Genomic DNA, 27,888 nt, shown 5'->3' with positions numbered 1-27,888 from the left:
CCAAAGAGGAATCCATCTGACCCAGTATCCTGAGGCAGTAGTGGACCACCCAGTGGGAGGAGGGGGCAAGCATGATGGATGGCTGCTCCATATGAATGAAATCACATTGACATTACAGACCGTCCTCTCTCCTTACCTCTGGCTACAGTTCTTATGCTAGTCAGAGTCATCTGTGCGCGGATTGGAAAACTGAATTAAACCTAAGAAGCATTTATTGAGCACCAACAACAGTGAGGTTAAGAAGTATCAGAAGATGGGCTTCCCTGGTGGTGCAGTGGTTGAGAGTCTGCCTGTCGATGCAGGGGACACGGGTTCGTGCCCCGGTCCGGGAGGATCCCACGTGCCGCGGAGCGGCTGGGCCTGTGAGCCATGGCCGCTGAGCCTGCGCGTCCGGAGCCTGTGCTCCGCAACGGGAGAGGCCGCAACAGTGAGAGGCCCGCGTACCGCAAAAAAAAAAAAAAAAAAGAAGTATCAGAAGATGATGTGTTCTGGGCAGCAAGAGGAAGGTGGTGTGGAGGGGTTGGACATCAAACTGCCATGGCTGTGATTCAGATGTGAGGACATGGTGACAGTAGAAAAGAGAAACAAGAGGAAACATGAGACGCATTTCCAAGGAAAAATCTGTATGACTTAGTGATTGATTAGCTAGAGGACATTATATAGAAGTTTCCCTGAGGGCGGAGTTTGTGCCCTAGACAAAACACAGTGGCTAACATGGTACCTGCCGTTCAAATGCGGTTTGAATGAAATGGGCTGAAGATGATTGTCAGGCTGGGAGAAATGTGGTACCATTAACAAGATTAAAAGGTAAAGAAAGCAGGCTAGATTTTTTAAAAGAAAGATTCTGAGCCTAGTTTTAGAAAAAATAATTCAAGATAATGGTGAGTCATCCAACATCAAATGTCTCGTTAGCTGACTGGAATTAGGGAATTCTAGGGGAACTTTTGAAAAGTATTCCTATATTCAGCAAGCATTAGTTCTGAAACTCCCAAAGAATTGATTCTGCTTTCTACCAACAATTTTGGCTGTTTCAGCCCTTCGAAAGCAGTTGGAAAGCTCTCAGTTAATATGCAAATTAATGTTGTCCAATAATATTGCCTGGATTTGGGGTAATGACAATCACTCATAATGGGGGACATTTTTGAAACATATTAATTAGGCTTTCTCATATATTTTCCTATTTCTTCCAGAAGCACCCATTTGCCTTGAGAGGATTTAAGAATGTTATGGAAGGAATGAATGCGAAGGGCTTTCCTAGGGTTAATATTTAGCCTCTGACATTAAAATAGGATTTTTAAAAAGACAGTAGTCATTTAAGCCAGATTTTGCCCAGAAAGAAAGAACTTTCTAAATTTCTTTAACTATCAAGACTAAGCCATGATAATTCAAATCATAGACTTTCTTCCATAGTGCAGAGAGGATAGCTCTTCCCCCTTAAGAGAGTTAAGCTATGAGGATGGATGAGGGAGGAGAAAAGAGGATATGACACAGAGGAAGCAGAAAGGCTGAATCCTGCCCTTTCTGGTACAAGGGAAGGAAGACAAGAAGCTTGACGGATGTCAGATAATCAAACTCACTCCTATCTCCCACGTGAGGTTGAAGGCTTAGTAAGTAAGGTTTTAGAAACACCCAGATAGGTATATGGAAGGTGAAGGACATTTGGACTGATGTCTTACTTTTCTGAGGTTAGTGTAGAAGAGGCTGTGGCCCCTAGAAAAAGCTCCATCCTGTGGCTTGATACACATCAAAGATGGCATGAAGGAGATGGCATTGGTGTAGAGGACAACACGGGTCAAGAGGTGAGCAACTGCTTCCTCCTACTCACATATGTGACCTTAAAGGGGACTCTCCATGAAGGGTCCCAGGGGTGCAGAAAGAGCCTATAGACCAGCAGAGGCTTAGGTACGGAGAGGGGCAGCTAAAGAATTGAAGACTTAGAGGCAAATAATCTGAACCAGATTCCAGTGTTGGGAACTAAGTTTTCACCTTCAAAAGTCAGACAGCACCGGTCACACCTCAGCAGTCACCAGTCCAAGGAGCAGTGCCCCCTGCATCTCCCCTAAGCTCCTCCTATAAGGTTGCAAAGCCTCAGCCCCCTTTTCTACACCCAGAAGCTTTCAAAGAGAAGAACAGAGGAGGGAGGCGACTCCTGAATGGCTGAGCACTTACTGAAGTCATCCAAGCAGAAGCTGAGTTCTCTGAAGAGACAGTGCAAATGTTTGGATAGCATTAACATCTGCAGATTAAACAAAATGTGTACCCACTGGCCACCCTCACACTCTCCAACCCCACAAAGATGTGGGGACTTAAGAAATCTGAAAAGTTGTAGTGAAATAAAGAAACTGCATTTTTGGGCACATCTGAGTGTACATCATGTAAGTGAACGTTCAGTGCTACTACACATCATTAAAATTAGGAGTTAAATGAGGATTGGCTGCAATAAATTATTCTCAGTGTGACTCAATAAGTATAGGATAAAGCTGAACTAAGAAACTTGCCTTCAAAATGTATGGCATTATTTCCAATTGCCCTAAGTAAGAACTGTCCTAAGCCATTATCAGACCATCTTCCTCCAATGACCTTAAAGAAGACTTCAGAATATAGACCTCATTTGAGTTTTCATGTATTTACTAAGATCCAAACAAGTGGATTGATTACCACTAGTGAAATCCTTTCAAAGTAACAAAGTGCTATGAAAAATCTATACGAACATCCATGAATTGTATGTCTCACCTCTTATTCTCTAATCATGTATTGTCATTACTCTAATTTTCCCCTGTGGTCTATGATTTGCTAATTCCAAGTAAGCTAGAGGAAATTTGCTTGAGTTCAAAATCTGATATTTTATATTTTGAAATTCATTGAATAAATAGTCATTGAGCAAGATCTTCTTCCCAGTGAGGTATTTTCCCCCCCTTTTTACCCCACTTATTAGTCAAAGGGTGGAGATAGAGTGCCAGCTTTGCCCGTTCAGTGATAGATGTAATAATAAATGTAAAAGTGCTCATAATTTGTCAAGCATTATAAAGAAAATTACTTTACATAAATTATCATATTTCACCATCACAATAGCTTTACAAGTAGGGATTATTTTTATCCTTATTTTACAGATGAAGAAACTGAGATATACTATCTTGCTCAAAAGTCAGACAGCTAGTAAGTGGCAGAGATACAACTCAAACCCATTCATTTAACTTGCTAGCTTTTCTTAACAATGACACTGTATTCTAGCTTGGTTGCCCTACTTCTCTACCAGAACACTCTAGCTCATACTATTGTGGTATTTTGGTACAATGTGTTGGGCTTCGTTTATTTATTTATCCCACAGTGATTATTTCCTACTATATCCCCCTGTATTAGGCACTGGGTGGGGACCGAACCAAAGATGAGTTCACAGCTTAGTAAAGGATGTGAATTTGTCAACAACTATTATACAAAAGTTAGGACTAACGTGAGGCTCAAGGGATGAACTGTGGGAACAACACTGAAGCTGATTGAATTCTTCCTGGGGAGACCAAGGAAAACTTCCTGAAAAAGTGGAATCCCAAGTAGAGTCTGGAGGTCCTGGAGGTCCATGGAGCCTTTTCAGGGGGGTTATAAACTCAAAACTATTTTCTTAATTATACTAAGATATTATTTGCCCTTTTTATCTGTACAGTGGAGTCTTCTCAGAGGCTACTTGATGCGTGCTATCACAACACGTTGAGTGCAGAGCAGTTATAAGAACGCAGCTTTCTTCCATCAATCCAGAGATTTACAAATATTTAAAACAATGTCCCCATTTTCACTATGCTTTGTTTTGGAAATTATACTTATGTTTATTAAAATATGTATGTTACTATATGGGTGTTTATTTTGTTTTTAAATGGATTAATAAATACATATTTTAAAAGATCTCAGTTTGCACTTTTAATACAGTAAATATCAATAGGTGTGATCCACTTAAACAAAATGTCTTTGGGCTTCTTAATAATTTTTAAGAGTATAAAGGTCAAGTGGGGTTTATCCCAGGAATGCAAGGATTCTACAATACATGGAAATCTATCAATGTGATAAACCATATTAACAAACTGAAGGAGAAAACCATATGATCATCTCAATAGATGCAGGAAAAGCTTTTGACAAAATTCAACACCCATTATGATAAAAACTCTCCAGAAAGTAGGCACAGAGGGAACTTACCTTAACATAATAAAGGCCATATATGACAAACCCACAGCCAACATCGTCCTCAATAGTGAAAAACTGAAACCATTTCCTCTAAAATCAGGAACAAGACAAGGTTGTCCACTCTCACCACTGTTATTCAACATAGATTTGGAAGTTTTAGCCACAGCAATCAGAGAAGAAAAAGATATAAAAGGAATCCAAATCAGAAAAGAAGAAGTAGAGCTGTCACTGTTTGCTGATGACATGATACTATACAAAGAGAATCCTAAAGATGTTACCAGAAAACTACTAGAGCTAATCAATGAATTTGGTAAAGTAACAGGATACAAAATTAATGCACAGAAATATCTAGCATTCCTATACACTAATGATGGAAATTTGAAAGAGAAATTAAGGAAACACTCCCATTTACCATTGCAACAAAAAGAATAAAATACCTAGGAATAAACCTACCTAAGGAGGTAAAAACCTGTATGCAGAAAACTATAAGACACTGATGAAAGAAATTAAAGATGATACAAATAGATGGAGAGATATACCACGTTCTTGGATTGGAAGTATCAACATTATGAAAATGACTATACTACCCAAAGCAATCTACAGATTCAATGCAATCCCTATCAAACTACCAATGGCATTTTTCACAGAACTAGAACAAAAAATTTCATAATTTGTATGGAAACACAAAAGACCCCAAATAGCCAAAACAATCTTGTGAAAGAAAAGCGGAGCTGGAGGAATCAGGCTCCCAGACTTGAGACTCTACTACAAAGCTACAGTAATCAAGACAGTATGGTACTGGCTCAAAAACAGAAATATAGATCAATGGAACAGGATGGAAGGCCCAGAGATAATCCCACACACCTATGGTCACCTTATTTTTGATAAAGGAGGCAAGAATATACAATGAAGAAAAGACAGCCTCTTCAATAAGTGGTGCTAGGAAAACTGGACAGCTACATGTAAAAGAATGAAATTCAAACATTCCCTAACACCATACACAAAAATAAACTCAAAATGGATTAAATACCTAAATGTAAGGCAGGACACTATAGAACTCTTAGAGGAAAACATAGGCAGAACACTCTATGACATATATCACAGCAAGATCCTTTTTGACCCACCTCCTAGAGAAATGGAAATAAAAATAAACAAATGGGACCTAATGAAACTTAAAAGCTTTTGCACAGTAAAGGAAACCATAAATAAGACTAAAAGACAACCCTCAGAATGGGAGAAAATATTTGCAAAGGAAGAAACTGACAAAGGATTAATTTCCAAAATTTACAAGCAGCTCAGGCAGCTCAATATCAAAAAAACAAACAACCCAATCCAAAACTGGGCAGAAGACCTAAACAGACATTTCTCCAAAGAAGATATACAGATTGCCAACAAACACATGAAAGGATGCTCAACATCATTACTCATTAGAGAAATACAAATCAAAACTACAATGAGGTATCACCTCACACCAATCATAATGGCCATCATCAAGAAATCTACAAACAATAAATGCTGGCGAGGGTGTGGAGAAAAGGGAAGCCTGTTGCACTGTTGGTGGGAATGTAAATTGATACAGCCACTATGGAGAACAGTATGGAGGTTCCTTAAAAAACTAAAAGTCGAATTACCATACGACCCAGCAGTCCCACTACTGGGCATATACCCTGAGAAAACCATACTTCAAAAAGTCATTTACCATAATGTCATTGCAGCTCTATTTACAATAGCCAGGACATGGAAACAACCTAAGTATCCATCGACAGATGAATGGATAAAGAAGATGTGGCACATATATACAATGGAATATTACTCAGCCATAAAAACAAACGAAATTAAGTTTTTTGTAGTGAGGTGGATGGACCTACAGTCTGTCATACAGAGTGAAGTTAAGTCAGAAAGAGAAAAACAAATACCGTATGCTAACACATATATATGGAGTCTAAAAAAAAAAAAAGGTTCTGATGAACCTAGGGGCAGGACAAGAATAAAGACGCAGATGGAGAGAATAGACTTGAGGACACGGGGATGGGGAAGGGTAAACTGGGACGAAGTGAGAGAGTGGCATGGACATATATATACTAAGAAATGAAAAATAGATAGCTAGTGGGAAGCAGCCACATAGCACAGGGAGATCAGCTCTGTGCTTTGTGACCACCTAGAGGGGTTGGATAGGGAGGGTGGGAGGGAGGGAGATGCAAGAGGGAAGAGATATGGGAACATATGTATATGTATAACTGATTAACTTTGTTATAAAGCAGAAACTAACACACCATTGTAAAGCAATTTTACTCCAATAAAGATGTTAAAAAAATTAAAAAAAGAAAAAAAGAAAAGTCAGCAAGGTTCTATACTGATTAACTGCCATGACACTAGTTTGTCATTGTTTCATATTCAGGTTTAATACATGAGTTTATACCCTGGTATATGATTTCATAGATCTCATTTACAATGAGCATATACACTTAAATGTTTTCACCCTAAATTTATATTATATATTTGATTTAAAATTTTGGTAAATATAAATCTTAGGAATATTGCAAAAAAAAAAAAAGAGTATAAAGGAATGCGTAAACGAAACGTTTGAGGACCACTGGTACAGAAGAAAGAATATTGAAGGTGGCATCAGAGGACTTCAGCTCAGCCTTTACCTCTGCCACTTATCACCTGGTGCATGGGGGGAGCCAACTAAATGTGCCAAGTCTTGGTTTCTCCCTGCTACAAGAAAGCAGCACCTCCTTCCTCACTAGTTATAGATCAAATAAGATAAAGTATGTGAAATTGCCCCAAATCCCAAGAGTCACTCATAATATTTGATGGGCAATAGATCCTTCTTATTTCAGTGTGAAGGCTATACACTCACTTTAGAATTTTTAAAATATGTGTGAAAATAATTCAAGAACATGGTAAAATATCCAAATATTCCCGAAGGATTTTTGTGGGCAAAATATCTCCTGGTCTTTAGTCCATCACTCCCACTCTCCAGAGGTAAATATCTGCTCTTATCCCTTGCTGTTTCCAGTTCCAGGGGTAGTTCCCACCACAACTCTAAATAACAGGGTTACACCCCTACTTTGATTGGAAATGTTAGGCAGTATCTAAAAGGTCCCTGCTGTGAAAGATGGGGCTATAGCTCAGTGTATTGTGTTATCCCTAATTAGATGCTAATATAGCATTTTAAATATAAATAAGATAATTAGGGCTCTACTTGCTCCCCCACCTCTTTTCCCTCTTTTACTCCATTACCTTTTTAGACAGTCTCATGACTCTACCCAATGAAAGAAGGTACAACTTGCTTAGCCTTACCTCAATCTTTATCCTTCTCTTCTGCTTCCCTATTTCTGACAGTGTATACTTCACATTGTCAAAGCTGATAGCATTTTTGTCCTGTATCAAGTTATTCTTCCTACATTGTGTGTATTTATTGATTGAACTGTCACTGAACAGCTGAAGGTTTGGAGAAGGTTTCCAGCCTAAAAGGCAAATGTGTTTTCAGCATATACTCAAAAATATCCTGATTTTTAATCATTAGTTGTAAGAAATCTACTTCCTTTACAGAGATCGCTCTCATTTTCTCTCTGAATCATCTGACCTCTTGTTCCAATCTGCTATTTTGGTAGCTTCCAATTCTTATTTTATGGACGCAACATCTTCATTGACAGCCTGAGGATACTGATGAAAAACTTTTACTAGTCCTCTTCTGTTTCCCCAATTCTCCCTGTTCCTTTTGAGGGCTGTTCATTTTGATCCTTCTGTTTTGTGCTGTTGATTTTATCTACAGATTCTGGGATCCTTGGTTGCCTGTTCATGCTTAGACAAAGGGATATGATATAATGACTGGCAGGTGACTTCCAACCTCCAGAACTGGGGAAACTTTACTCTGGGGCATGACCTGCTATCTAGGAATCTCAATTTATTTCATTTCTTTAGAAAAGAGCATGGGGGTAAATGTCAGGGTGGTGTGTAAGGGTGCAGCTCTGCATTGAAGAGTGGAGGTGGAGATAGGGATGATGAGTGCAGCTGTTCTCTAAAGAGATTTTTAATTAGGTCCCCAGTTTTCAGGTCCTCCTCTGAGCTTTGCCTTCTATTCCTGAAGATTCAGAGGCCAGAGCCTCCCTAGGGCTCTCCTGAGAACCCTGACTCTGGAACCTTTCTTTTGGGGGATAATCAGGGATGCTCCTCCTGTCAACATGCCCCTTTCCTCTTCCCAATGTCCAGATATTTGTTGATCTCCTTTGTATGCTGATGACTCCTTCCCTTCCTCTTTACTCTTATATCCTTATTCTTTTCTTCTTCTCCTCCTCCTCCTCCTCCTTCTCTTCTTCTCCTTCTTCTTTTTCTTCTTCTTCTCCTTCTTCCCCTTCTCCTCCTTCTTCTCCTTCTCCTCCTTCCTCTTCTTCCTCTCCTTCCTCTCCTTCTCCTTCTCCTTCTTCTTCTTCTTCTACTTCTTCTTCTTCTCCTTCTTCTCCTTTTCCCCTTGTCCTTCTCCTCTCCTCCTCCTCCTCCTCCTTCTTCTTCCTCTCCTTCTTCTCCTTCTTCTCTTCCTTTTCCTTCTCCTTCTCCTCCTCCTCCTCCTCCTTTTTCTTCTTCTTCTCATTGTAGTTTTGATTTGCATTTTTCTAATAATTAGTAATGTTGAGCATCTTTTCATGTGTTTGTTGGCTATGTGTATGTCTTCTTTGGAGAAATGTCTATTTTGGTCGTCCACCCATTTTTTTTGAATTAGGTTGTTTGTTTTTTGATATTGAGCTGCATGAGCTGTTTGTATATTTTGGAGATTAATACTTTGTCAGTTGCTTTGTTTGCAAATATTTTCTCCCATTCTGAGCATTGTCTTCATAGTATTTTTCTTAAAAAGCTATTTTAAGGATTGATGGACTAGCCATTATACCTTCAAATCTTATGTTTCAAGAAATGTGGAAGCTAAACCCCGGTACATTAAAATACATTGCCCTGATCATTTTTCTTATTTCTTTTTGTTATCATGTTGACTGTGGTCCACGTATGTGGATAATTAAGCTTAAATAGTGCCTTCAAGGATGAATGATGAAGTGGAGATTTATTTAATATCATAAAACTGGTAGATAAGGAAATTTTCATTTGCAACTATCAAAAACTCAAATGATATACGTGACACATATGATTTCTGTATTAAGTTCATAAATTTTAGTGGAACATCTGAAAACAAGGAAGGCAGAACTCTCATGGTTAAAAGTACCCTAGGGAGGAAATGGCCAGGGTTTCACTGGCCACCAACAAAATAAACACACCTTGTTTACAACCAAGTAAAGATGAAGTAAAAATAAATCAGGAAACTTCCTCACAGTAGCCGCAAAAAAATGTTAGACATTTGAAGGTCAAACTCACACTCCAGGGCATCATCACTAACTTATTTACACACCTGATCTTCAAATACTATCTTGGTTAAACATTGATTTTTCTTCAGGTTCTACTTAGACCACAAATACTGACCACATGCTTGGTTTTTTCCCCCATTTTTAACAGCTTTATTGAGGTTTGACTGACATATAATAAGTTGCACATATTTAAAATGTACAATTTAATAAGTTTGGACATATGTATACACCCATAAAATCATCAGAATAAAAGTAGATATTCCTTCAAAAGAATTGAAGTTGTATGATTTAGATATTCTTTGGCAGTCACTTAATCCTCTATCATGGAAACACCATCCCCACCTTGCTTAAGTCAGATACTTGGGCACTTTTCTTTCCGCCCTCATACCCAGTTCTCTACCTTGTCCAAGCCACCGGGGTCTCTCTGCTGGGTGTTTGCAGCAGCCTTGCTGCCGATGTGCCTGCTTCCATTCTTCCCCTCCGTTAGTCCATTATCCACACTGCAGCCCCGTGATGCATTCAAAATGTAAATCTAAACACATTACTCTCCTGCTCAAATCTTGGCCAGGGCTTTACATTACCTTGAGAATAAAGTTCAAAATCCTTAGCGTGACTTTGCAAGGCTCTTCACATTGAACTTTATTCTTAAGGAAATAAGAATACAAGAACAGAGGGAGACAGAATCAAAGGAAGTTCAGAATATAAAATTAGCAAAGCTCAGTGACCAAATAGATAGAGGATTGTGGCAAGAATCCAATGAGGTGATTTAAGTAAAAGGGTTTCGTGAAACATAAAACGTTATTTCAATGCCATCATTATATTAGTATTATTCCTTTCTGTCTCTCAGCGAATCTTTGGCATTACTGAATACCAGAACTTCACTTTTAAGTGGCTTACTATTCCAGCCTAGGCTCATGAAACCCTGGCACATGGGGTTGGTTGCTACGTGGCTCTGAACACTCAGATCAAAGCTGTACCACTGGGCACCTTTGCTCGCATCCCCAGTCATTAGAGGTGCTCAGCTTTGAGCAGTCATGCTATGTGGGTACTCAGTCAGGGTCATCCCCGGGGAGGGGGTGGAGGTAACAGAAGCCCCCCAGGGGTCAGCACCACCTGTTGCTTCCCCTGCCATCAAAGAGGGGAGGCGACAGGTGTTGCTTGTTTTTCCTCTTGGGTTCACCTGGAAGGACTAACTGGGGTCCTTGGGGCCTAGAAATCTTGAGGCGATGGGTTCTAATCACAAATCCTTTGGTTATAAGGAACAGAAATCCCAGAAACTGGGAACTAGAAAAATCAGGAGCTGGAGTTGGTCTCTCTCAGTCTTAAGTGACACATGGTCTCTCTCACGTCTGTTTCTGACTATATGTTCTGCTCTTCTGCTTCAACCAGCTCTCGACTTTAGTAACCGTACAAGACCCCACACGGCCCCATCCAATTCTCTATATATCATGTATATCAGGACTGGCTATCTCTGACATCCACTAATGACGGGACTAATGCTCATATCCCAATTCCAGACTTTCCAGAGAGGAATCTGATTGGTCCATATTGTCATTTGAACAAGACCCCAAGTCTCAGTTCACTGTTGGCCTATGGATCAAATCTCCTGTGTCAGCTATCTAGCAGTTGTCCAGTTACTTGAGGCCATGAAATGCAAGGTCACGTGCTTTGATGCGCACTGAGGAGGGACTAAGAAAGAGGACTCCTGAGGAAATTGATGTGGTCAGGGCAACAGGTATCCCTAACACATGGGAAACAATAAAGTGTAGTTAAGAGCATGGAAAATATTTATTTGGTGCTTGCTGTGGGCCATGCTCTGTGCTGGGACTGCAGCAGTACACACGTAAGAGCTCAGACACTCACAGGCTGATAACTGGGGAGGGAACACAACATGACATGAAAGACCAACCCTGACATGGGGACTTTCAAAGGAGAAGCAGGGGTAATCTAGGAAAGGGCTTGAGGGGCAGAGCTGACCAAGGCTGCAGGGTCAAGTCCAGCTACCTGGGAGATGGCTGGGGGAGAAGGGGAGGAGAGTGTTCCCGGCATGGAAAACAGAGTGTTCAAAGGCCCAGCAGCAAAAAGGGAGCAGAGCTTGTGGAAGGGAAGGACGCTCGTGTGGCTGGAGACAAGACAGAGAAGAGAAGGTGAGGGTAGAGCGGGCAGCAAGGGAGTCAGGCTAAGAGGTCTGCACTTTTATACCGAGGGTAATGCGAAGGGGTGGACTGGATATCACTCGTACTGATGGATCGTCCTCCCCTGTTTTGCTGGGGACAGGAGCCAGGCACTATGACAGGGGGTGGGGGTGAGGGGTGGTACCATCAGGACACAGGAGGATTCAAAAGAGAGGTAGGCCTGTGTCAAGAAGAAGTCCCCTCAACTTCACAATTTTGCTTGTGGTCTCTGTATTCCTCAAACCATCACCAATAAACAAAAGCTCTGCATGGGCGTATTTTCAGTTTCTCATGACTGTACCCGTAACGGCATCAGAAACACTGGCTGTCTTGTGTATGGCCTTAGTTCCAAGTGCCTCCTAAGAGGCCTTACAAAATGGTGCCAGCAAACTACATGAAAGTCATCAAGAACCAATAAACTAAATCTCATGCCTCTTAGTTTAAGGCTACCTGTGGAAGGAGGCAACAGAGCCAATCCGTTTTCAGCTGTGTACACTCTGTATGTGTCACACACACACACACACACACACACACACACGGTGCTGCAGTCTCTCTGCTCAGGTCAGCACTTGGGTAATTGAAACCTTCAGATGGTTGGATCCTGGGTTTAGCCAGGCTTTTTTTTTTGTTTTTCTTTCAGTGCCATAGTCAAATATTAACTTCGGATACTGTCTTTCTGTTTGAAGAGGACTCAGTTGGTCCTGATGTGAGGAAGTGTGCCCTGTGTTACATTTTTGTTGGCACAGCAAAAGATTGCTCCCCCAACTGTTCTGTGCTCTACCACAAGCCCTCTTGGAACCAGAGAAGTTTGGCAATGAGGATGTAGTTGAAAAAAGTTGATGAATTTATGTTTCATCTTCTTTCTCCACTTCTTCTCCTGGAGGTGTGAACAAATAATGAAACTACTAAAAAAAAAAAAAAGGCAGCATGCAAGGAGGAGGCCACACAATTGGCCCTTGAAAATTCAGACTCTAGATCGTTAGCCATGAATCCGAGCTGGAGGTGCTGAATATTTATTCACACGATCGTGCACAGAGCGGTGAGGTTTCTTTTCTTGACACAATGAACCGAGTGTCCCGACGCCTTTAGACACTAGGGTGCTTGCAGAACCTCGTCAGAGGCAACAACAAGGGAAGGGACTTTCTACTTCACCTCCAGGCCACCTCAGATAGCCCCATCATACAACATGACATACACAATCTCATGCTACAAAATATAAACTGCACCTCTAAACTTAAGAAGTTCGATTCCTCCCATTTAACTGTCCCCTGGATGTTCTGGGTCCACGGCATATTTTTCCTGGATCTAAAATTTAACTTTAAAGTTCACAGTTTAATAACTAAACAATTTTAGTCCAGAGAGATATTCTGGGGTGAAAGAAACACTACTTTAAGATACAAGAAAACTTGAAAGGTGTTTGAGATCTTTTGAGAGGAATGGAGAGGAAATTAGATTTTTTTTTTTTTTGTCTTTTCATTTTCTCCTGAATCGTATAGCAGCTCATACAAGTAAGGGACTCAAACGTTGAGTTCAGCTCTAAGCTAAACATCTATCAAGGATTGTTTGCACACATAGAGCAGCCTGATGGTAAGAATAAAAGTGGAGGGACATGCAGCAGAATTTATAGGTTTAGAAGGAAGGATTAAAAATTTCCAAGGGGCAAACAATCCCTATTGTCTGCCAGTCCTTTCACATGTACGCCCTGATGTACCCACCATAATCCTTGCTGGTTTGGCTGTGCTCCAGGGAAGATACTGTTTGAAGACGAGAAGCAGGCTTAACAAAAACCAGAATGATTCTCTCACACTGCACAGAATCTCATGCAAGTTTTACTTTTGCTTAATGAGGATATATTTTCTTTCTCACTTTGGTCATATCGGTAAAAAAATGTGATCTTTGTTAAAATCTTTTTCCTTTCCTAGACTTTAATACTCATTTCCGCCCCCCCCCCGCCTTTTTATCCAAAGAAGCTGTTCTCATTATAGTTGGGGCAACTTTAATTTTATCCACTTCTTTGTTTATCCGAATTCTGTGTTACCTTCTATTTGAAGACATGATAGCAGCAAAAATTATGTTGTAAAACAAAAGTTATTATTTGAGACCAGAGTCCTACTCCAACATTCTTATTGCGGGAGGGAGATTGGTCAACAATGGTAGCCCTCTTGTCCTGTCTTATTGTTATAATTTTTTTCCCCAATGGTGGCTTAAAAAAGGGTGTGGTGAAAATGTATTAAAAAAACCCTACAGTTTCTCTTGGTTCTACAGGATAGTTTACACGAGTCAGTTAGGTAGGCAATCTGGCAGTCTTATCTAAAAATGTACAGCTGTGAAAACAGAGGCATCAATTAATTATAGATCAAAGTTTAGCTTTTTTTTTTTGGTAAGGTGATCTGAGTCAAATTTTTCCAGTGAGATACTGACCTGAAGGAAACTAATAACTAAACCTGGCACATTGATGCCCCTCATTGGAACAATATATAAGTGGAGGGTACATTGTACAACTTAGAAATCAAAGACTGAGTTTTAAGAACCAGAACTTATGTGTAGAAATCGTGTCTCCTTCGAAGTACTCACTTTGGAAGGCATTCTACTCACACGGTGTTACTGTTGCTAAGTATTTTTGTCAATTATGTTTATAGAATTGTGGTACATTATTTGTAATGCTCTCTATGGAAGCTAATAGCATTCTTGAAGGATGGATTTAACTTTTGGGACAATCAACAGTTGTTTGGAGGTGAGTAAAGCATGTGGCAGCATGGGAGGACTCGAGCACTGAGAATGGGCTTTCTTGATCTTGAGTCCCAACACTGCCATCAACTAGTAGTGAGTCCGTGGGCAAGTGGCACGACTGCTCGGAGGCTCATCCGTGAAAATAAGGAAGAAGAACCGTTCATTCATTCATTCATCAGAGGCTAGTCGAGCATTCACTGGGGGGAGCAGATAATGGGAATGGAGGGATAAGGTGATTGCCTCTGCCTTTACATTTCTGTCCCAAGTCGGTAATCAATCTTTAATAAAATAAAATTAGCAGGCCAGGTTTACACAAGCATTAAGTAATAAGGATGATTATCTTGGGCAGCTCTTAAATCATCTTTGAGGAAATTTCCCAAAGAAAAATGCCAAGTGTTTGAGCAACTATAGCTTTACTAAGTAAAAGTTTAATTTCTCTTAATTGACAAAGTTGAAGGACCCAGGTCATTTCAGATGCATTAGTTGGTGCCTGGATTGATTGATTCATTTCATTTGGAATAATGGCTTACAATCCTACCTCTGCATCAAGACTATCTATAGCGCCTTTGAAAAGTGCAAATGCTGTATGTCAACCCACTTCCTGAATTAGAATTTCTAGAGGAAAGTCTAGGTCACAGACATTTAAAAAGAGTATCATGGGTGATTCTGATACACAGTCAGGGATAAGAACCACTGGCTTATTATAATCCCTCATACTTTCAGAAATTTTTCCCTTTACCTTAGTATATTATACTTATCTCTCCTTTTTTTTTTTTTTTTTTTTTGCGGTACGCGGGCCTCTCACTGTTGTGGCCTCTCCTGTTGCGGAGCACAGGCTCCGGACGCGCAGGCTCAGCAGCCATGGCTCACGGGCCCAGCCGCTCCGCGGCATGTGGGATCCTCCCGGACCGGGGCACGAACCCGTGTCCCCTACATCGGCAGGTGGACTCTCAACCACTGTGCCACCAGGGAAGCCCTTATCTCTTCTTTTCACAAACTTTCTTTTAAAAATATTATCTTAGCAGCATCTCATTATTGAAACTAAATTCAATTAATATATGAAGATTCAATCCAGAGAGAATTTCTCAATCTACCAAGTGTAATATCTTCTTAATTGAGCATCCATTATATACCTAATTCTCCATTGTTTAGGTGACTGTCAAATAAATCTAAGACCAAATCTCTACTGAAGTGAGTTTCTTTTGAAAACTAAGCGTTTTGGGGGGTGTTTGTTTTGTTTTGGTTACATCATAATGTAATGTGCCCGTTAGAGGACAACAGAAAAATAGGAAGAAGAGGAAAACATTATCCATGTCCCACTGCCCCCAAGCAACTGCTTTTAGCATCTTGATGAGTTTTTCTAGGTGCTAGTTTCATTCTTATTACATCTCAAGCAACTTCCTTCAATAAGCATTTCACATGCTTCCCCTGCTCTCTCTAAACAGGATGCACAAGAAAATTAAATTATTTTTTAGTTAAAATATGGATTGTTTAGGCTTTTAGGAACAGAACAAAAAATAATGCATGACATTGAAAAAATGCCCTTTCCCAAAATCTGCATGGTATACTACATGTTTATTACAGATTGCTTAGGGATAAAAAATATGACTAAGTAAAAAATAGATGTTGAAGAAAGTTGAAAATGATTGACAGGCATGGGGTTCACGAACTCCAGCAAGACCTTGGTTCTTCAGTATTCAGGGGAGTTGAGAGAGGGCTATCCTCCTAGGGGCCAGCAATATGGTTGTGTATTGAGAGTCAGCTCCTCTCGCCTTGTCCTGGTCTGATTATACCTTTACTACCCTGAGGTGGAGCAGCAAAAAATTGAAACTAGGAAGGTTTGTCTCCAAGGACTAGGCACAGGGAAGGAGCTGTTGACTAGGTGACATTGGTGCTGTAAGTCTGAACCAGTAGGTCCAAGCTGACACACTCCAGAGTCACCCCATAGATAAAAACCCACAAGGCATGAATAATTACCCTGCTACGCTACATGCTTCCCAGGAATGCAGGCATATGACACTGATTGTGACACTCTCTAGTAGAGTCACGGTGCCTTCACGCCTTGCTGGATCTCACACACAATTCTGTCCTCGCACACGTAACACTTTATTACACTCCCCTGTTTATGTGTCTGTCTCCCTCCAGTTGGATGTGGGCTCCTTGAGAGCAGGAACCTGCTGCCTTTTTACCATCAGTGCCTGCTGGCTTACTTGGCCATCTTAGGCACTCATTAAATGTTTATTGAATGAACTCAAGAAAGAATGCTGTACAGGCACTCACTCCTGAGAAAAAGGTACCAAGAAGAAATAAAATGATAAAGTTACAGTCAGTCTTTGACAAAGGAATGTTCCTTGCTGCCTTAGGGGATGGCAAGAGTGTTAAGCTTAGCTTGGAGTGTGTCCTGGGCAGGTTTTCAGAGTGGGACTTAATCACAGGGGTACATCCCAAACGTACCAACTGCCTAGACTCCACCTAAAATATAACTAAGTCAGACATTAAAAACAAAAACATGTATCAAATACTCTACAGGTGATTCTGACCTGCATCCCTGGCTTAAAAAGCTGTGCATACAAGTATCTGCTAACCTACTACTTAATTTTATGATTACGCTAATAAAAGAACAACAAAAATTCCAGGTATAATTAGCTAGCATAATGCTCATACAAATACACCTAAGCTGAAAGTGGTGTGGATTATAAAATAGCACTTGGCATTTCCTTATATGCCACATTGCAAAAGTATTGTAAATAGAAACTTTATAAAATATCTATCCTGCCCTACAATGGCTTCATATCTTCTGATACAATTTGACAGGAAAAAAAAACAAAAAAAAACACTCACCACTCACTTGTCACTCCTGTGTGGTTTTCTTAGACAACAGCAGGTCTATTGTTGCAGAGACAAGGATGCTCATGGCAGTGCTGAGATTCACCTGGGTGGGAGCATTGGTCAGGGTACCTTCAGTTTCAAGGGACAGAAATAATTAAACAAAAGGAATATCTGTTGACTTGTTTACAGATTTAACCATTCAGCAAATACTGATTGAGCCCCTTGTGTAGGCCAAGAACGATAAGCTAGGATAGCAGCTTAACAATTACTGATTACTTATCCATGCTAGGAAATGTCCTCCATGTTTTCATGAACTATTGTATTTATACTTCATAGAGACCTTCTGAGATAAGTACTTTTAATATTCACATTTCACAGATAGGAAATGAAGGCTTAGAGAGGTGAGGGAACATGTCCACATCATACAGCTGGTAAGAATTGGAGCCGGGACTGGAACTCAGGCAGACTGAGTCTGATGTTTGCACTCACGGACGCACTAAAAATGAGAGAGAATTTATAGAAAAATGGTAGGAGGAAAAGAACACAGCCTATAAAGATTTGTCTTAGGGCCAAAGATGACTTTAAAGGAGATGATGACTGGATATGGAACCAAATGCAGGGAGTTGTAAGTCTATGGAAACCTGCATATTATGAAAATGAAAGAAGATGTCAGTCTGGCTTGGAGTCAGACAGTGACTCACTTACTCTAAAGAGGAAGAGTAGTGGTCAAATTGAAAATCGTATAGTTTGCTTATAACACATAGGATATTTAAAATTACTTTATGGTGTTTTCAACGTTATTATTGAGAAAACCTGATTATAATTCATCCAAAGTGTCTCGGTTGAGTTATTCCTAAAGACAACTCTTAAAAGAGAAAGAAAAATGGACGAACAAAATATGCATTCAAGGATTTTAAAGATTTATTGTTTATATCAGAAATATCTGAATCCAGATGAGTCTTGTGTGTAAATTGTATGACTATTTAGGATCTATAAACATTTATTAAAGCCATGCAATGTTCTTTGCACTGTGCTGGGTACTGTGGAAACAATGATGATTAAGAAAAGCAAGATGTCTGTCCTCACGGTGCTTATGGTCCAGATTCTACACAGCATCTGTTCTCACTACCCTGGAACTTGGCAGGGATATCTATGCACAAAGCACTTATGCCCTTGTGATATTGTGATTTATAACAAAAGATATATATTTGGTCTCTGTCCCCATTTCTGGCACAGACCTTCTAAAATCCTTGGAATTTCCTAAGTGAGGAAAGTGACAAAGGTGTCTTCTGTTATGCTAACGAGATGACTTTTGGAACACACCTAAGGATGTGGGCTGGCCGCCAGGAGAACAAACCACATGATTAGAGGGTTGGAATTCTCAGTCCCACCCTCCAGACACCCAGGGAGGAGAGAGCCTCCACCCCAGGCTGAACCAATCACCAATGATCATTGATTTAATCAATCATGCCTGTGTAATGAAGCCTCCATAAAAACCAAAAACAAAAAACTGAATTCGGAGAGCTTCCAGGTTGGTGAACCAGAACACTTCCACATGCCACCGTGCACAGCCCCAAGCTCCATGAGGACAGAAGCTCCTTTGTTTGGGACCTTGCCCTATGTATCTCTTTCTCTGGCTGTTGATTCGTATCTGTTAACATCCTTTGTAATAAACAGGCAATTTAATGAGTAAAATAGTTTCCTGAGTCCTAAGTTAATCAAGACCAAGGAGAGGGTTGCAGAAACCTCTGATATATAACCAATGGGTCAGGAGCACAGATAACCATCTAGACTCACGATCTATATCTGAAGTAGGGGCAGTCTTGTGGCACCAAGCCCTCAACACCTAGAATCTGATGCTGTCTCTGGCTAGACAGTGTCAGAATTGAGTTGAATTGTAGGACACCCAGCTGGTGTTGGAGAACTGCTTGGTGGTGTGGGGAGAAAACCCACACATCGGAATTGAGAGCATAGCCCTAAACATGCATGTTTAACATATATGTTAACATGTTTAATGTGTATATTAGCACACATTTGCCCTTACCACGCATGACTGCTTATGCGTCCAATGTATTAATGCCATGTCTCTATGCAATAAAAATCCAACTCATCAAGATATATACAGTCAACTTGTGCAATTTTTGTGTGGTGTACCAATCATATCGCAATAAAGCTAAAAAATCCAAGTCATTCAGCTAAAATATAAATGGCAAGAGCAGAGAACTTAGAGCTTAGGTCTTGTAGCCTTCAAAAGGGATAGTGGGGGTAGGGGGAGATAAATTAGGAGTTTGGGATGAACATATACATACTATTGAATATAAAACAGATAAACAACAAGGACCTACTGTATAGCACAGGGAACTATAGTCAATACCCTGTAATAACCATTAACGGAAAAGAATCTGAAGAATATATATATATATAAAACAGAAACACTTTGCTGTACACCTGAAACTAACAACATTGTAAATTAACTATACTTCAATTTTTTTAAATGGCTAAAAATGTGTAGCCTTGAGCAAGTCACTTAACCACTGAAAAAAATTTCGACTTCATAGGGTTTTGGTTAGATTTAGAGAGTAATAATTTGAGTACATTGTAACCTATAAAATATATGTATGTATGTGTGTGTGTGTATATATATATATATATATATATATATATACAAATACACATTGCAGACATCATTTATTATTGTAATTTACAGAAAATCATGTTTTTGTTATTTTAGAGAAATTTTTCAGAAAATGATACAGTTTCATTAAATCTATGCTTATGAGATATAGCAATAAAATGTGCTGTGGGATAGGCTATGGAAGTAGACTGGCTCTGTGGCTAAAATCTGCATCATTTAGGAGAATGTTGGTACTATATTGGTTGTAGAGGAGGGCAGAGATATGAATTCCCTCAACTGCCTTCCTCACACACCTGCAAACGTAACTGTGTTTTATCTCACTTTACATTCTTTCTTTCTATCTCAGCCTGTGAAGGGACTTTCCTTCTGACTAATTCTGCCACCTCAAGGAATTTATCTGATCAATTGTCCAAAAAAAGAGAGGCACACTTTTCCTCAACTTTATATTATCCCTTTAGCTATAGCTTTTCCTCTTTCTTTCCCTTCACAGCTAAGCTTTTCCATAGATAATTTTCTCCCCCCTTCATCACCTCCCACTCACTCTTAAACTCACTGGAATCTTGAAACTCTATATGTATTACTCTTGGCAAGGGCAACCAATGACCACCTTGCCACTAAAGTCTATGTACACTTTGTGTTTATCTTACTTGATTTCTCTGTGGAGTTCAAGGATAGGGTGAGTTTGAGGTACATTTGGGTACATAGGTATTTACATCTGCAGATCTAGAGCTAAGGAAAGACGTCTGGATTCCTTAGATTTTGGAGTCTTTGATGAAGCCATGGAACGTGTAGCGTACATGCCCTTTCCCTATGCAATAAAAAATCCAATTCATCAAGATATATACATTAAATTTGTGCAATTTTTTGTCTGTCAGTCATATCTCAATGTGGTGATACCTAAATGTGGTGGTTTTAAAATATGCTTTTGATACTCTTTGATTCTTTAATACTCTTTCTTTCAATACACGGATCTTAATTCTTTTCCCCTTGAATGTGGGCTGGATTTAGTGACTCGCTTCTAGAGTGTGGCTCAAGTGTTGCTAAGTGACTTCTGAGGCTGCGTCATTAAAAGGATAGCTTTTGTCTTGTTCTCTCAATCTCTGAATCTCTTGTTCTTGTTGAAGTCAGCCACCATGTTGTGAGAACACTCAAACAACCCTGTGGAGAGGCCAATGCACGGAGAGGCCACATGGAAAGGAGCCAGCCTACCAGCCAGATGAGTGAGCCACCTTGAAAGCAAATCTTTCTGCCTCAGTCAAAACTTCAGATGGTTCCAGGCCCCAGTCTTTAAGTCTTTCAGCTGAGACCCCAGAAAATGTGAAGAAACAAATGATCCCTGCTATACCCTATCTGAATATTTGACCCACAGAAACTATGAAATAATAAAGAACTACTGTTATTCCAAACCACTAAGCTTTGGGTGATTTATTATGCAGCAATAGATAATTAATACAGAGGAATCAGAATGGCAGGAGAGAAATGAAGAGAGTTTGGTAAGATAATTTAGATTAAAAAAAAGAAACTTTACTTTTTCTATTGTTAATAACTGATGGATATACAATGATGTCCTATATTCTCCTCTTATTACATTTCAAAAATTGAGATATTGTTGCATACAATAATAGGCACAGATCTTAAGTGTTGTTCAATGAGTTTTTCACAGTGGTTTATACCATGTAACCACCACCCAAAGCAAGATATATAAGACTTCCATCACCCCAGAGAATCCCATCCTGCTCCTTTCTGGTCAATTCTCTCACCCCAACTCTACAACCACTTTTTAAATTCAGTTATCATAGATTTTTACCTTTCTATTTTTACATAAATGGAATTATGCAGTATTTATTTTTTGTGTCTAATTTCTTTCACTCATTCAAGTCATTGACTATATCAATGGTTCATTCCTTCTTATTAGCAAGTAGTATTCACTGTATGAATATACCACAATTTTTTATCCATTCTTCTCCCTATATTTCTTAATTATAATAAGTTTAGTTATTTCTACCTTATCATATGCAGTGCACACACCGAAATTATATAGACAAAAATACAAACTGCATGTAGAAAAATTTGATATTATAAATAACATCATATAAATAGGTGGAATGCATTAGGAAAGGATTCATAGTTAGCATTGCTACGGACACTCTATAGAATGAGAAAGTTATAAGCCCTATGTGACCCATAGAGAGTACAGTGCACATATGACATTTAACTTGAAAAGTCAAATACAACTTTATAAATAAAGTTGTAAAATAACTTTAGAATAACTTTGTTAAAAAGGTTATTCTAAAATAACTGCCACACAAAGATCATAAATGGGTCAATTCTTTGGAGAAAAACTTGAGCCAAAAGAAATATTTAGAATTAATGACATATAAATAAAGAAAATACCAAAAAATTAGATTTTCTTTTATTTGTTGTACACACACGTCAGCAATATCCCTAGAGTTATTTTAGATAGGGAGACCAATGGTGCTGCATATCATAAATGAGTTCCCAGTTGTTCTCTGTAGAATATTTGATACTTTCTTAAATCAAATCTGATTGAACATTTAAAATATATGTCATTACATATTAAAGAGACTTGACACAGACCTTGAAACTGTAATAATTTTTCCTATGAAATCTTTTTTGTTCTTGGTGAATCTAAGATCATGTGTTCAGAAATAAGTTGGTTTAGAGATTATTTCTAGTCGTATTCCCTAAGGACAACTTCTTAATGACACTAATTTTTTTCTCCAGTTCTGAATTTCTGAAGCATAAATACGTCCAAATAATGTTGAATTTGAAATGCAGCAAACACAGAAATACTAAGCTTATTTTTGTTATTTTCCTCACAGGATCAAAATAATCTCAAACCTTATATTAACTACTCTCCTGTAATTTCTAAGTTACCATCTCTGTCAGTTTTGAGTTATGGGAGCAGCCAGTAGAGTATCTGAAAACACTTTGTTTCTACTTTGCCTTTTTTCCCGGTAATATAAATATCTGAAGAGGTTATTGCTTAGCCTATAAAACAGAGACGTTATAACTTATGAACGCTAAAAAAAATCCTGTTCATTTCTGTTAAACTATGTGATGAGCTGGAAATGGTGATTTGTTTCTGTGGCAAGGACATATTAAAGGAAGACCTTTTTTGTTGTTGTCCTTAAAGACCCTTTGATACCATTTTAGCCTTGATTACTCTTCATCACTAACCTTCTGACAACTTTTGTCATCCTCTTCGTTGTTTCTACTTCCTCACATTAAGTAAGTGAAAATACCATCCTCATCACTATCACCTTGTGGTATTGCCAAAGACCAGACCCCCTCGGACACAGATTCACGCACGTGGTTGGGAATCTGAGCAGGTGTAAGGCTCCCCATACTACTACTGCCTTCCTTTGCTGGAAGCTGAAAACTGTAATCAGGCTAGAAGGATTACAATTTATCTGGGCTGTTGTTCACTGCTACTGGTTTCATTTGTAACTTGTCTCACCTAGGCAGTTAAAAGTAAGACTTCATTATAAGAATTTATGTGCAACTGTAAGCCACACTAGTTCTGAAACTTAGAAGACAAACCTACAGGAATACCCTATTATTTTGTTTACCTATTCTAACTTAACGTCTAATTTAAGATATTGAGGTTAAAGCGAAGAATGTTTTATTCTTAACTAACTGACAGCCCAGCAGTATGGTCAGCAAATAGAGCTTGTATCTAGCTACAAATTATTAACAGAAATAAGTCTCAGTCAACTATCACATACATTATGGTGGTGGATCAAAATATTTTTGTAAAGTACTCAAATAATCTTAGATTCAAGGCTAATAGCTAACTCTGTGATAGATGAAGTACTACCTATGATCATTAAATTGTTTAAAATCACAAACGATTTAAATCAGTCCATCCATTTATTTGCCTACAAGAAGTAATTAACAAAACAGGTAATCCACAAGAGTTTACGTTTAGTTCCCCTCACTCATCCCTAACTAGGCGAGTGGCCCAATAATCTGGCTACTTAATGATTCTGCTACTCCATCTTTTCATCTTTAAAAGAAGAAACTATAATTACAACGAGTAACTGTCAAGAACGTAAAGTACCTAGCATGTGCTTGTTACAGAATAGATAGATACTCAGTAACTGGTAGCTATATTATTCGTAAGAACAAATAATTACTTCCATGTACTCAGCTTCCTAAAAATGTTTTCTTGGTCTATGTAGAAAAACCAAGTATTGTTCTTTTTTGTCATTTGGGTTGTTCTCAATCAGGCACAAGTCACATGGGTACCTTGATGTAACACCGGCTATTATTTGTCTGTTCTCACTAGAAATCCTAATGGTGTAATGGCCCCAAAGCTGACAATGACCTTTCCTCAGCCCCTCTGCTCCTCTTGTGAGAGTGAGCACTGTTTCTACTGCTTCTAGGGGGAGCGCTGGGATGTGCAGTTTGGTTTCTGCTTTTTAAGCTACTGCATTTGTTCCATGGACCATATTTTTCTCACTGATCCAGAAGGAAGGTATAAGGAAAACACTGAAGTTCATAAAATAAGAATATATTTTATACCTTCAGAGGTACCCAAGGAGAGCTGATGATTAGTTTCTAATTCTTTGGAGACAAAGCAGGGAGTTAGATTTTCTTTAAATTAGCTGATAGCAAACAATCTAGGAGTAGGCTTTATCCTAGCATCTTGGCAACATCATTTTTTTTTTAAATAAAGCTTTCTGAATGCTAAAATGTCCATACCAAAGTAGATATAAATACTCTAAAGTGATGGGGTCATTTCTGAGTGGTTTCACTGAAATTTGTTCTAAGTGCTACTGAGGAGAAGTATGTGGGAATAAGAATAATCGGTTTTATTGATTTGTTCGGTGACTTTTGGCAGGGACCAAATCTACCTTGAGCATCCTTATTTTCTAGCACACTGTAGGTGCATTAAAAATATCTCAAACGTGGACTGAGTTAAATCCTCCACATCCAAAGTGTGTAATAATCCCCGTAGGCACCGTTGTGATTAGCGAAGACTGGCTAGGGACTTCATATAAACGATTAAAAGAGCTTTTAAAAACAAATAGGGTCCACCGACAGATGAATGGATAAAGAAGATGTGGCACATATACACAATGGAATATTACTCAGCCATAAAAAAAACGAAATTGAGTTTTTTGTAGTGAGGTGGATGGACCTAGAGTCTGTCATACAGAGTGGGGTAAGTCAGAAAGAGAAAAACAAATACCGTATGCTAACACATATATATGGAATCTAAGAAAAAAGGTTCTGATGAACCTAGGGGCAGGACAGGAATAAAGACACAGACTTAGAGAATGGACTTGAGGACATGGGGAGGGGAAAGAGTAAGCTGGGACGAAGTGCGAGAGTAGCATTGACATATATACACTACCAAATATAAAACAGATGCTTGTGGGAAGCAGCTGCATCGCACAGAGAGATCAGCTCGGTGCTTTGTGACCACCTAGGGGGGTGGGATAGGGAGGGTGGGAGGGAGACGCAAGAGGGAGGGGATATGGGGATATATGTATACATGTAGCTGATTCACTTTGTTATACAGCAAAAACTAACACACCATTGTAAAGCATTTATACTCCAATAAAGATGTTAAAAAAAAATACATGTGAGAGAGTTCCCAATTAGCCCAGTATCTGTACAAATAGTAATTTCAAAAGCAAATACCTCAATGGGAAAAATACCTTGATTTGTCAGCAGGATCGCAGAATTTAAAAAGAAAGAGCCCATGCCTGTTTTGGAAAATAAAGAACAATTTAACTTCTTGAACTTCACAGCTTGGAGCCTAGCAACGCCTCTTTCGGATTAAATTTTCTACTAATTAAACTCAAACGATTTAAACATTCATCACCTTGCACTGCACCTCTCAGAAAACAAAAACAAAACCGAAAAAATCCTGGGGTTTGGAGTGGGAGACATACAGCGCACACACACACACACACACACACACACACACACGCGCGCGCGCGCGCGCGTACACAGACGTGCGCGCACACATACACACACGCGCGCGCACACGCAGCCTGTCTAAAGGGCGCTGGGGTTTAGGAGGCGCGGGGCCACTCTGCCCGAGTCGGCGGGCGCTGTGTCCCGCCCGGCGAGTTGGCAGTTGGCGACCCCCCCTCGACTCCCCCGCCGCCGCGGGCTCCCCGTGGCCTTCGGAGGCTCGGCGAGTCGCTCCAAATGTTTGCCATATTTGTTCAGCCTCCGTAACTCGCCGAGCAGGGCCAGCGCGGCCCGCCCCGCGCCGCTCTCGCCGTCGCCCCCGCAGCCGCCATGGGCAGGGAGCGGCCGGGCCGCGGCGCGCGGAGCCAAGGGGGACCGCCGGCCGCCGACGCCGCGGGGCCTGAGGACATGGGGCCGAAGAGGGGCGCGGGGGCCCCCAAGGAGTGCGGGGAGGAGGAGGCCCGGACGTGCTGCGGCTGCCGGTTCCCGCTGCTGCTCGCGCTGCTGCAGCTGGCGCTGGGCGTCGCCGTGACCGTGGTGGGCTTTCTCATGGCCGGCATCAGCTCCTCCCTGCTAGTCAGAGACACTCCATTTTGGGCTGGGATCATTGTAAGCATCGAGTCTGTTTTGCCTGAGCGCGTTTGCCAGACAGGAATGCCACGCCGCATGGTCGAGTTACCACTAACCCACCTGCATGCGCCCTTCCCCGGCTCCACGCCTCTAACTCGCCCTCTGCTTGGTGACCGATGCCCGCCGCCCCGGGTCTGCTCAGGCCTGGCGCGGCGGTGCTCGTGTCCTTGTCCTGCTTGTGGCTCCGAACGCCTCCGCCTCCGACAGGCCTGACCCTCACGCGCTGGAGCTGGGGAGGGAGGCACAGGCTGCTTACTTTGGTCACACTGAACAGCCTCGATAACAACAGCAGATTCACTTCGGCTTTTTCCTTCTCCTCGCCCGCGGACCCCACCCTCGTCCCTACAGAAGTAGCAAAAAAGTGAATACGTTCATCCTGTAAAAGCGAGTTAGGAAAAATCCTGTACTTGGAGTGGCCACACTGGGTAGAATTGATTTTATTTTTTAAATCTGAGGTTCCGGTAGTAAGTTTATAAAACAGTGGTTGAAGGCAGGAAATGTGAATACAGCAAGCACAGCCTTAATCCACTGGAATCTAAAGTGGGATAAACCCAGGGTGCTGGCCGTGGCAGGAGCCTTATTTGGGACTCTGCTAATGGATGTACTGTTCAAAGCAGAACACTGCTCAGCTGTTGTGAGTTGAGTGTTTGGACACAGCATACTTGGCTTAATTAAACGGATTCTCTGATATGAAACGGGTGCCGTTTATTGAGCACCTACTGTGGGCCTGTCCTGCTAGAGGCCTTACATGTATTATTTCTAATCCCCACATCAGCCTTATGGGCTAGTTATTATCCTTCCATTTCTCAGATGAGAGAACCAAGGGCAAACCCACTGAAGGTCATGAGTTTCCAAAGTTGGCAAATCAGCCAAGTTGATTCCTTTTAGCACCAGACTGCATCTGCGTTTTCCTCACTGAGCCATGCTGCGCCCACATTTAGTTTGTAATTTTATAATTATAGTGCCTCGGGCTTACTAAAATCTCTTTCACGTGCATTATTTCATTTGGTCCCTGAAACAACACTTTGAGGTGGGAACTGTTATTCATCTGTGGACACGAGGAAGCAGGCTAAGAGAAGTTAAATGGCATTCTCAAAGCCCAGAGGTGAAAAGTGGTGGAGTCAGGTGAGACCAGGATCGACACCTCTGGCTCCTAGTCTCACATTGCTTCATTACTGCTATTACTGACCACAGGAACTGTACCTTATAAAACAACCCTCAAAATAATTTTGGATCAGGGACAGATGTTAAAAACACCTGATTAAGTATGCATTGATGCAGGTATTTTCTATTTAAGATTATTCGAACTCCAAATTCTTGCAGAGTAATTTAAAACTTTTAATTTGTGTGCTGAGAATTCCCAGGAAATTATCATGATTGGAGTTTTCTAAATCAAGTGATTTTAAAAATA

At 40.3% G+C, this 27,888-nt stretch overlaps 1 protein-coding gene across 2 annotated transcripts in view; it reads left to right on the top strand.

The window, feature by feature from the left end:
- The window catches only part of SSPN (sarcospan), a 132,007-nt gene that overhangs the window by 60,087 nt on the left and 44,032 nt on the right, over positions 1-27,888 (top strand). The window contains exon 1 of one of the 2 annotated variants that reach the window (XM_032646403.1): positions 25,943-26,456. The exons of the other annotated variant lie outside the window; for it this stretch is intronic. Coding sequence (XP_032502294.1) covers positions 26,178-26,456 — 279 coding nt within the window. The 5' untranslated portion in view covers positions 25,943-26,177. Of the gene's footprint in view, positions 1-25,942; positions 26,457-27,888 lie in introns of those variants that run through there. 2 annotated transcript variants of the gene reach the window in all.

Source organism: Phocoena sinus, chromosome 10, assembly GCF_008692025.1.
Source record: "Phocoena sinus isolate mPhoSin1 chromosome 10, mPhoSin1.pri, whole genome shotgun sequence".
Lineage (NCBI taxonomy): Eukaryota > Metazoa > Chordata > Mammalia > Artiodactyla > Phocoenidae > Phocoena > Phocoena sinus.
This window is presented reverse-complemented; position numbering and strand designations above follow the sequence as displayed.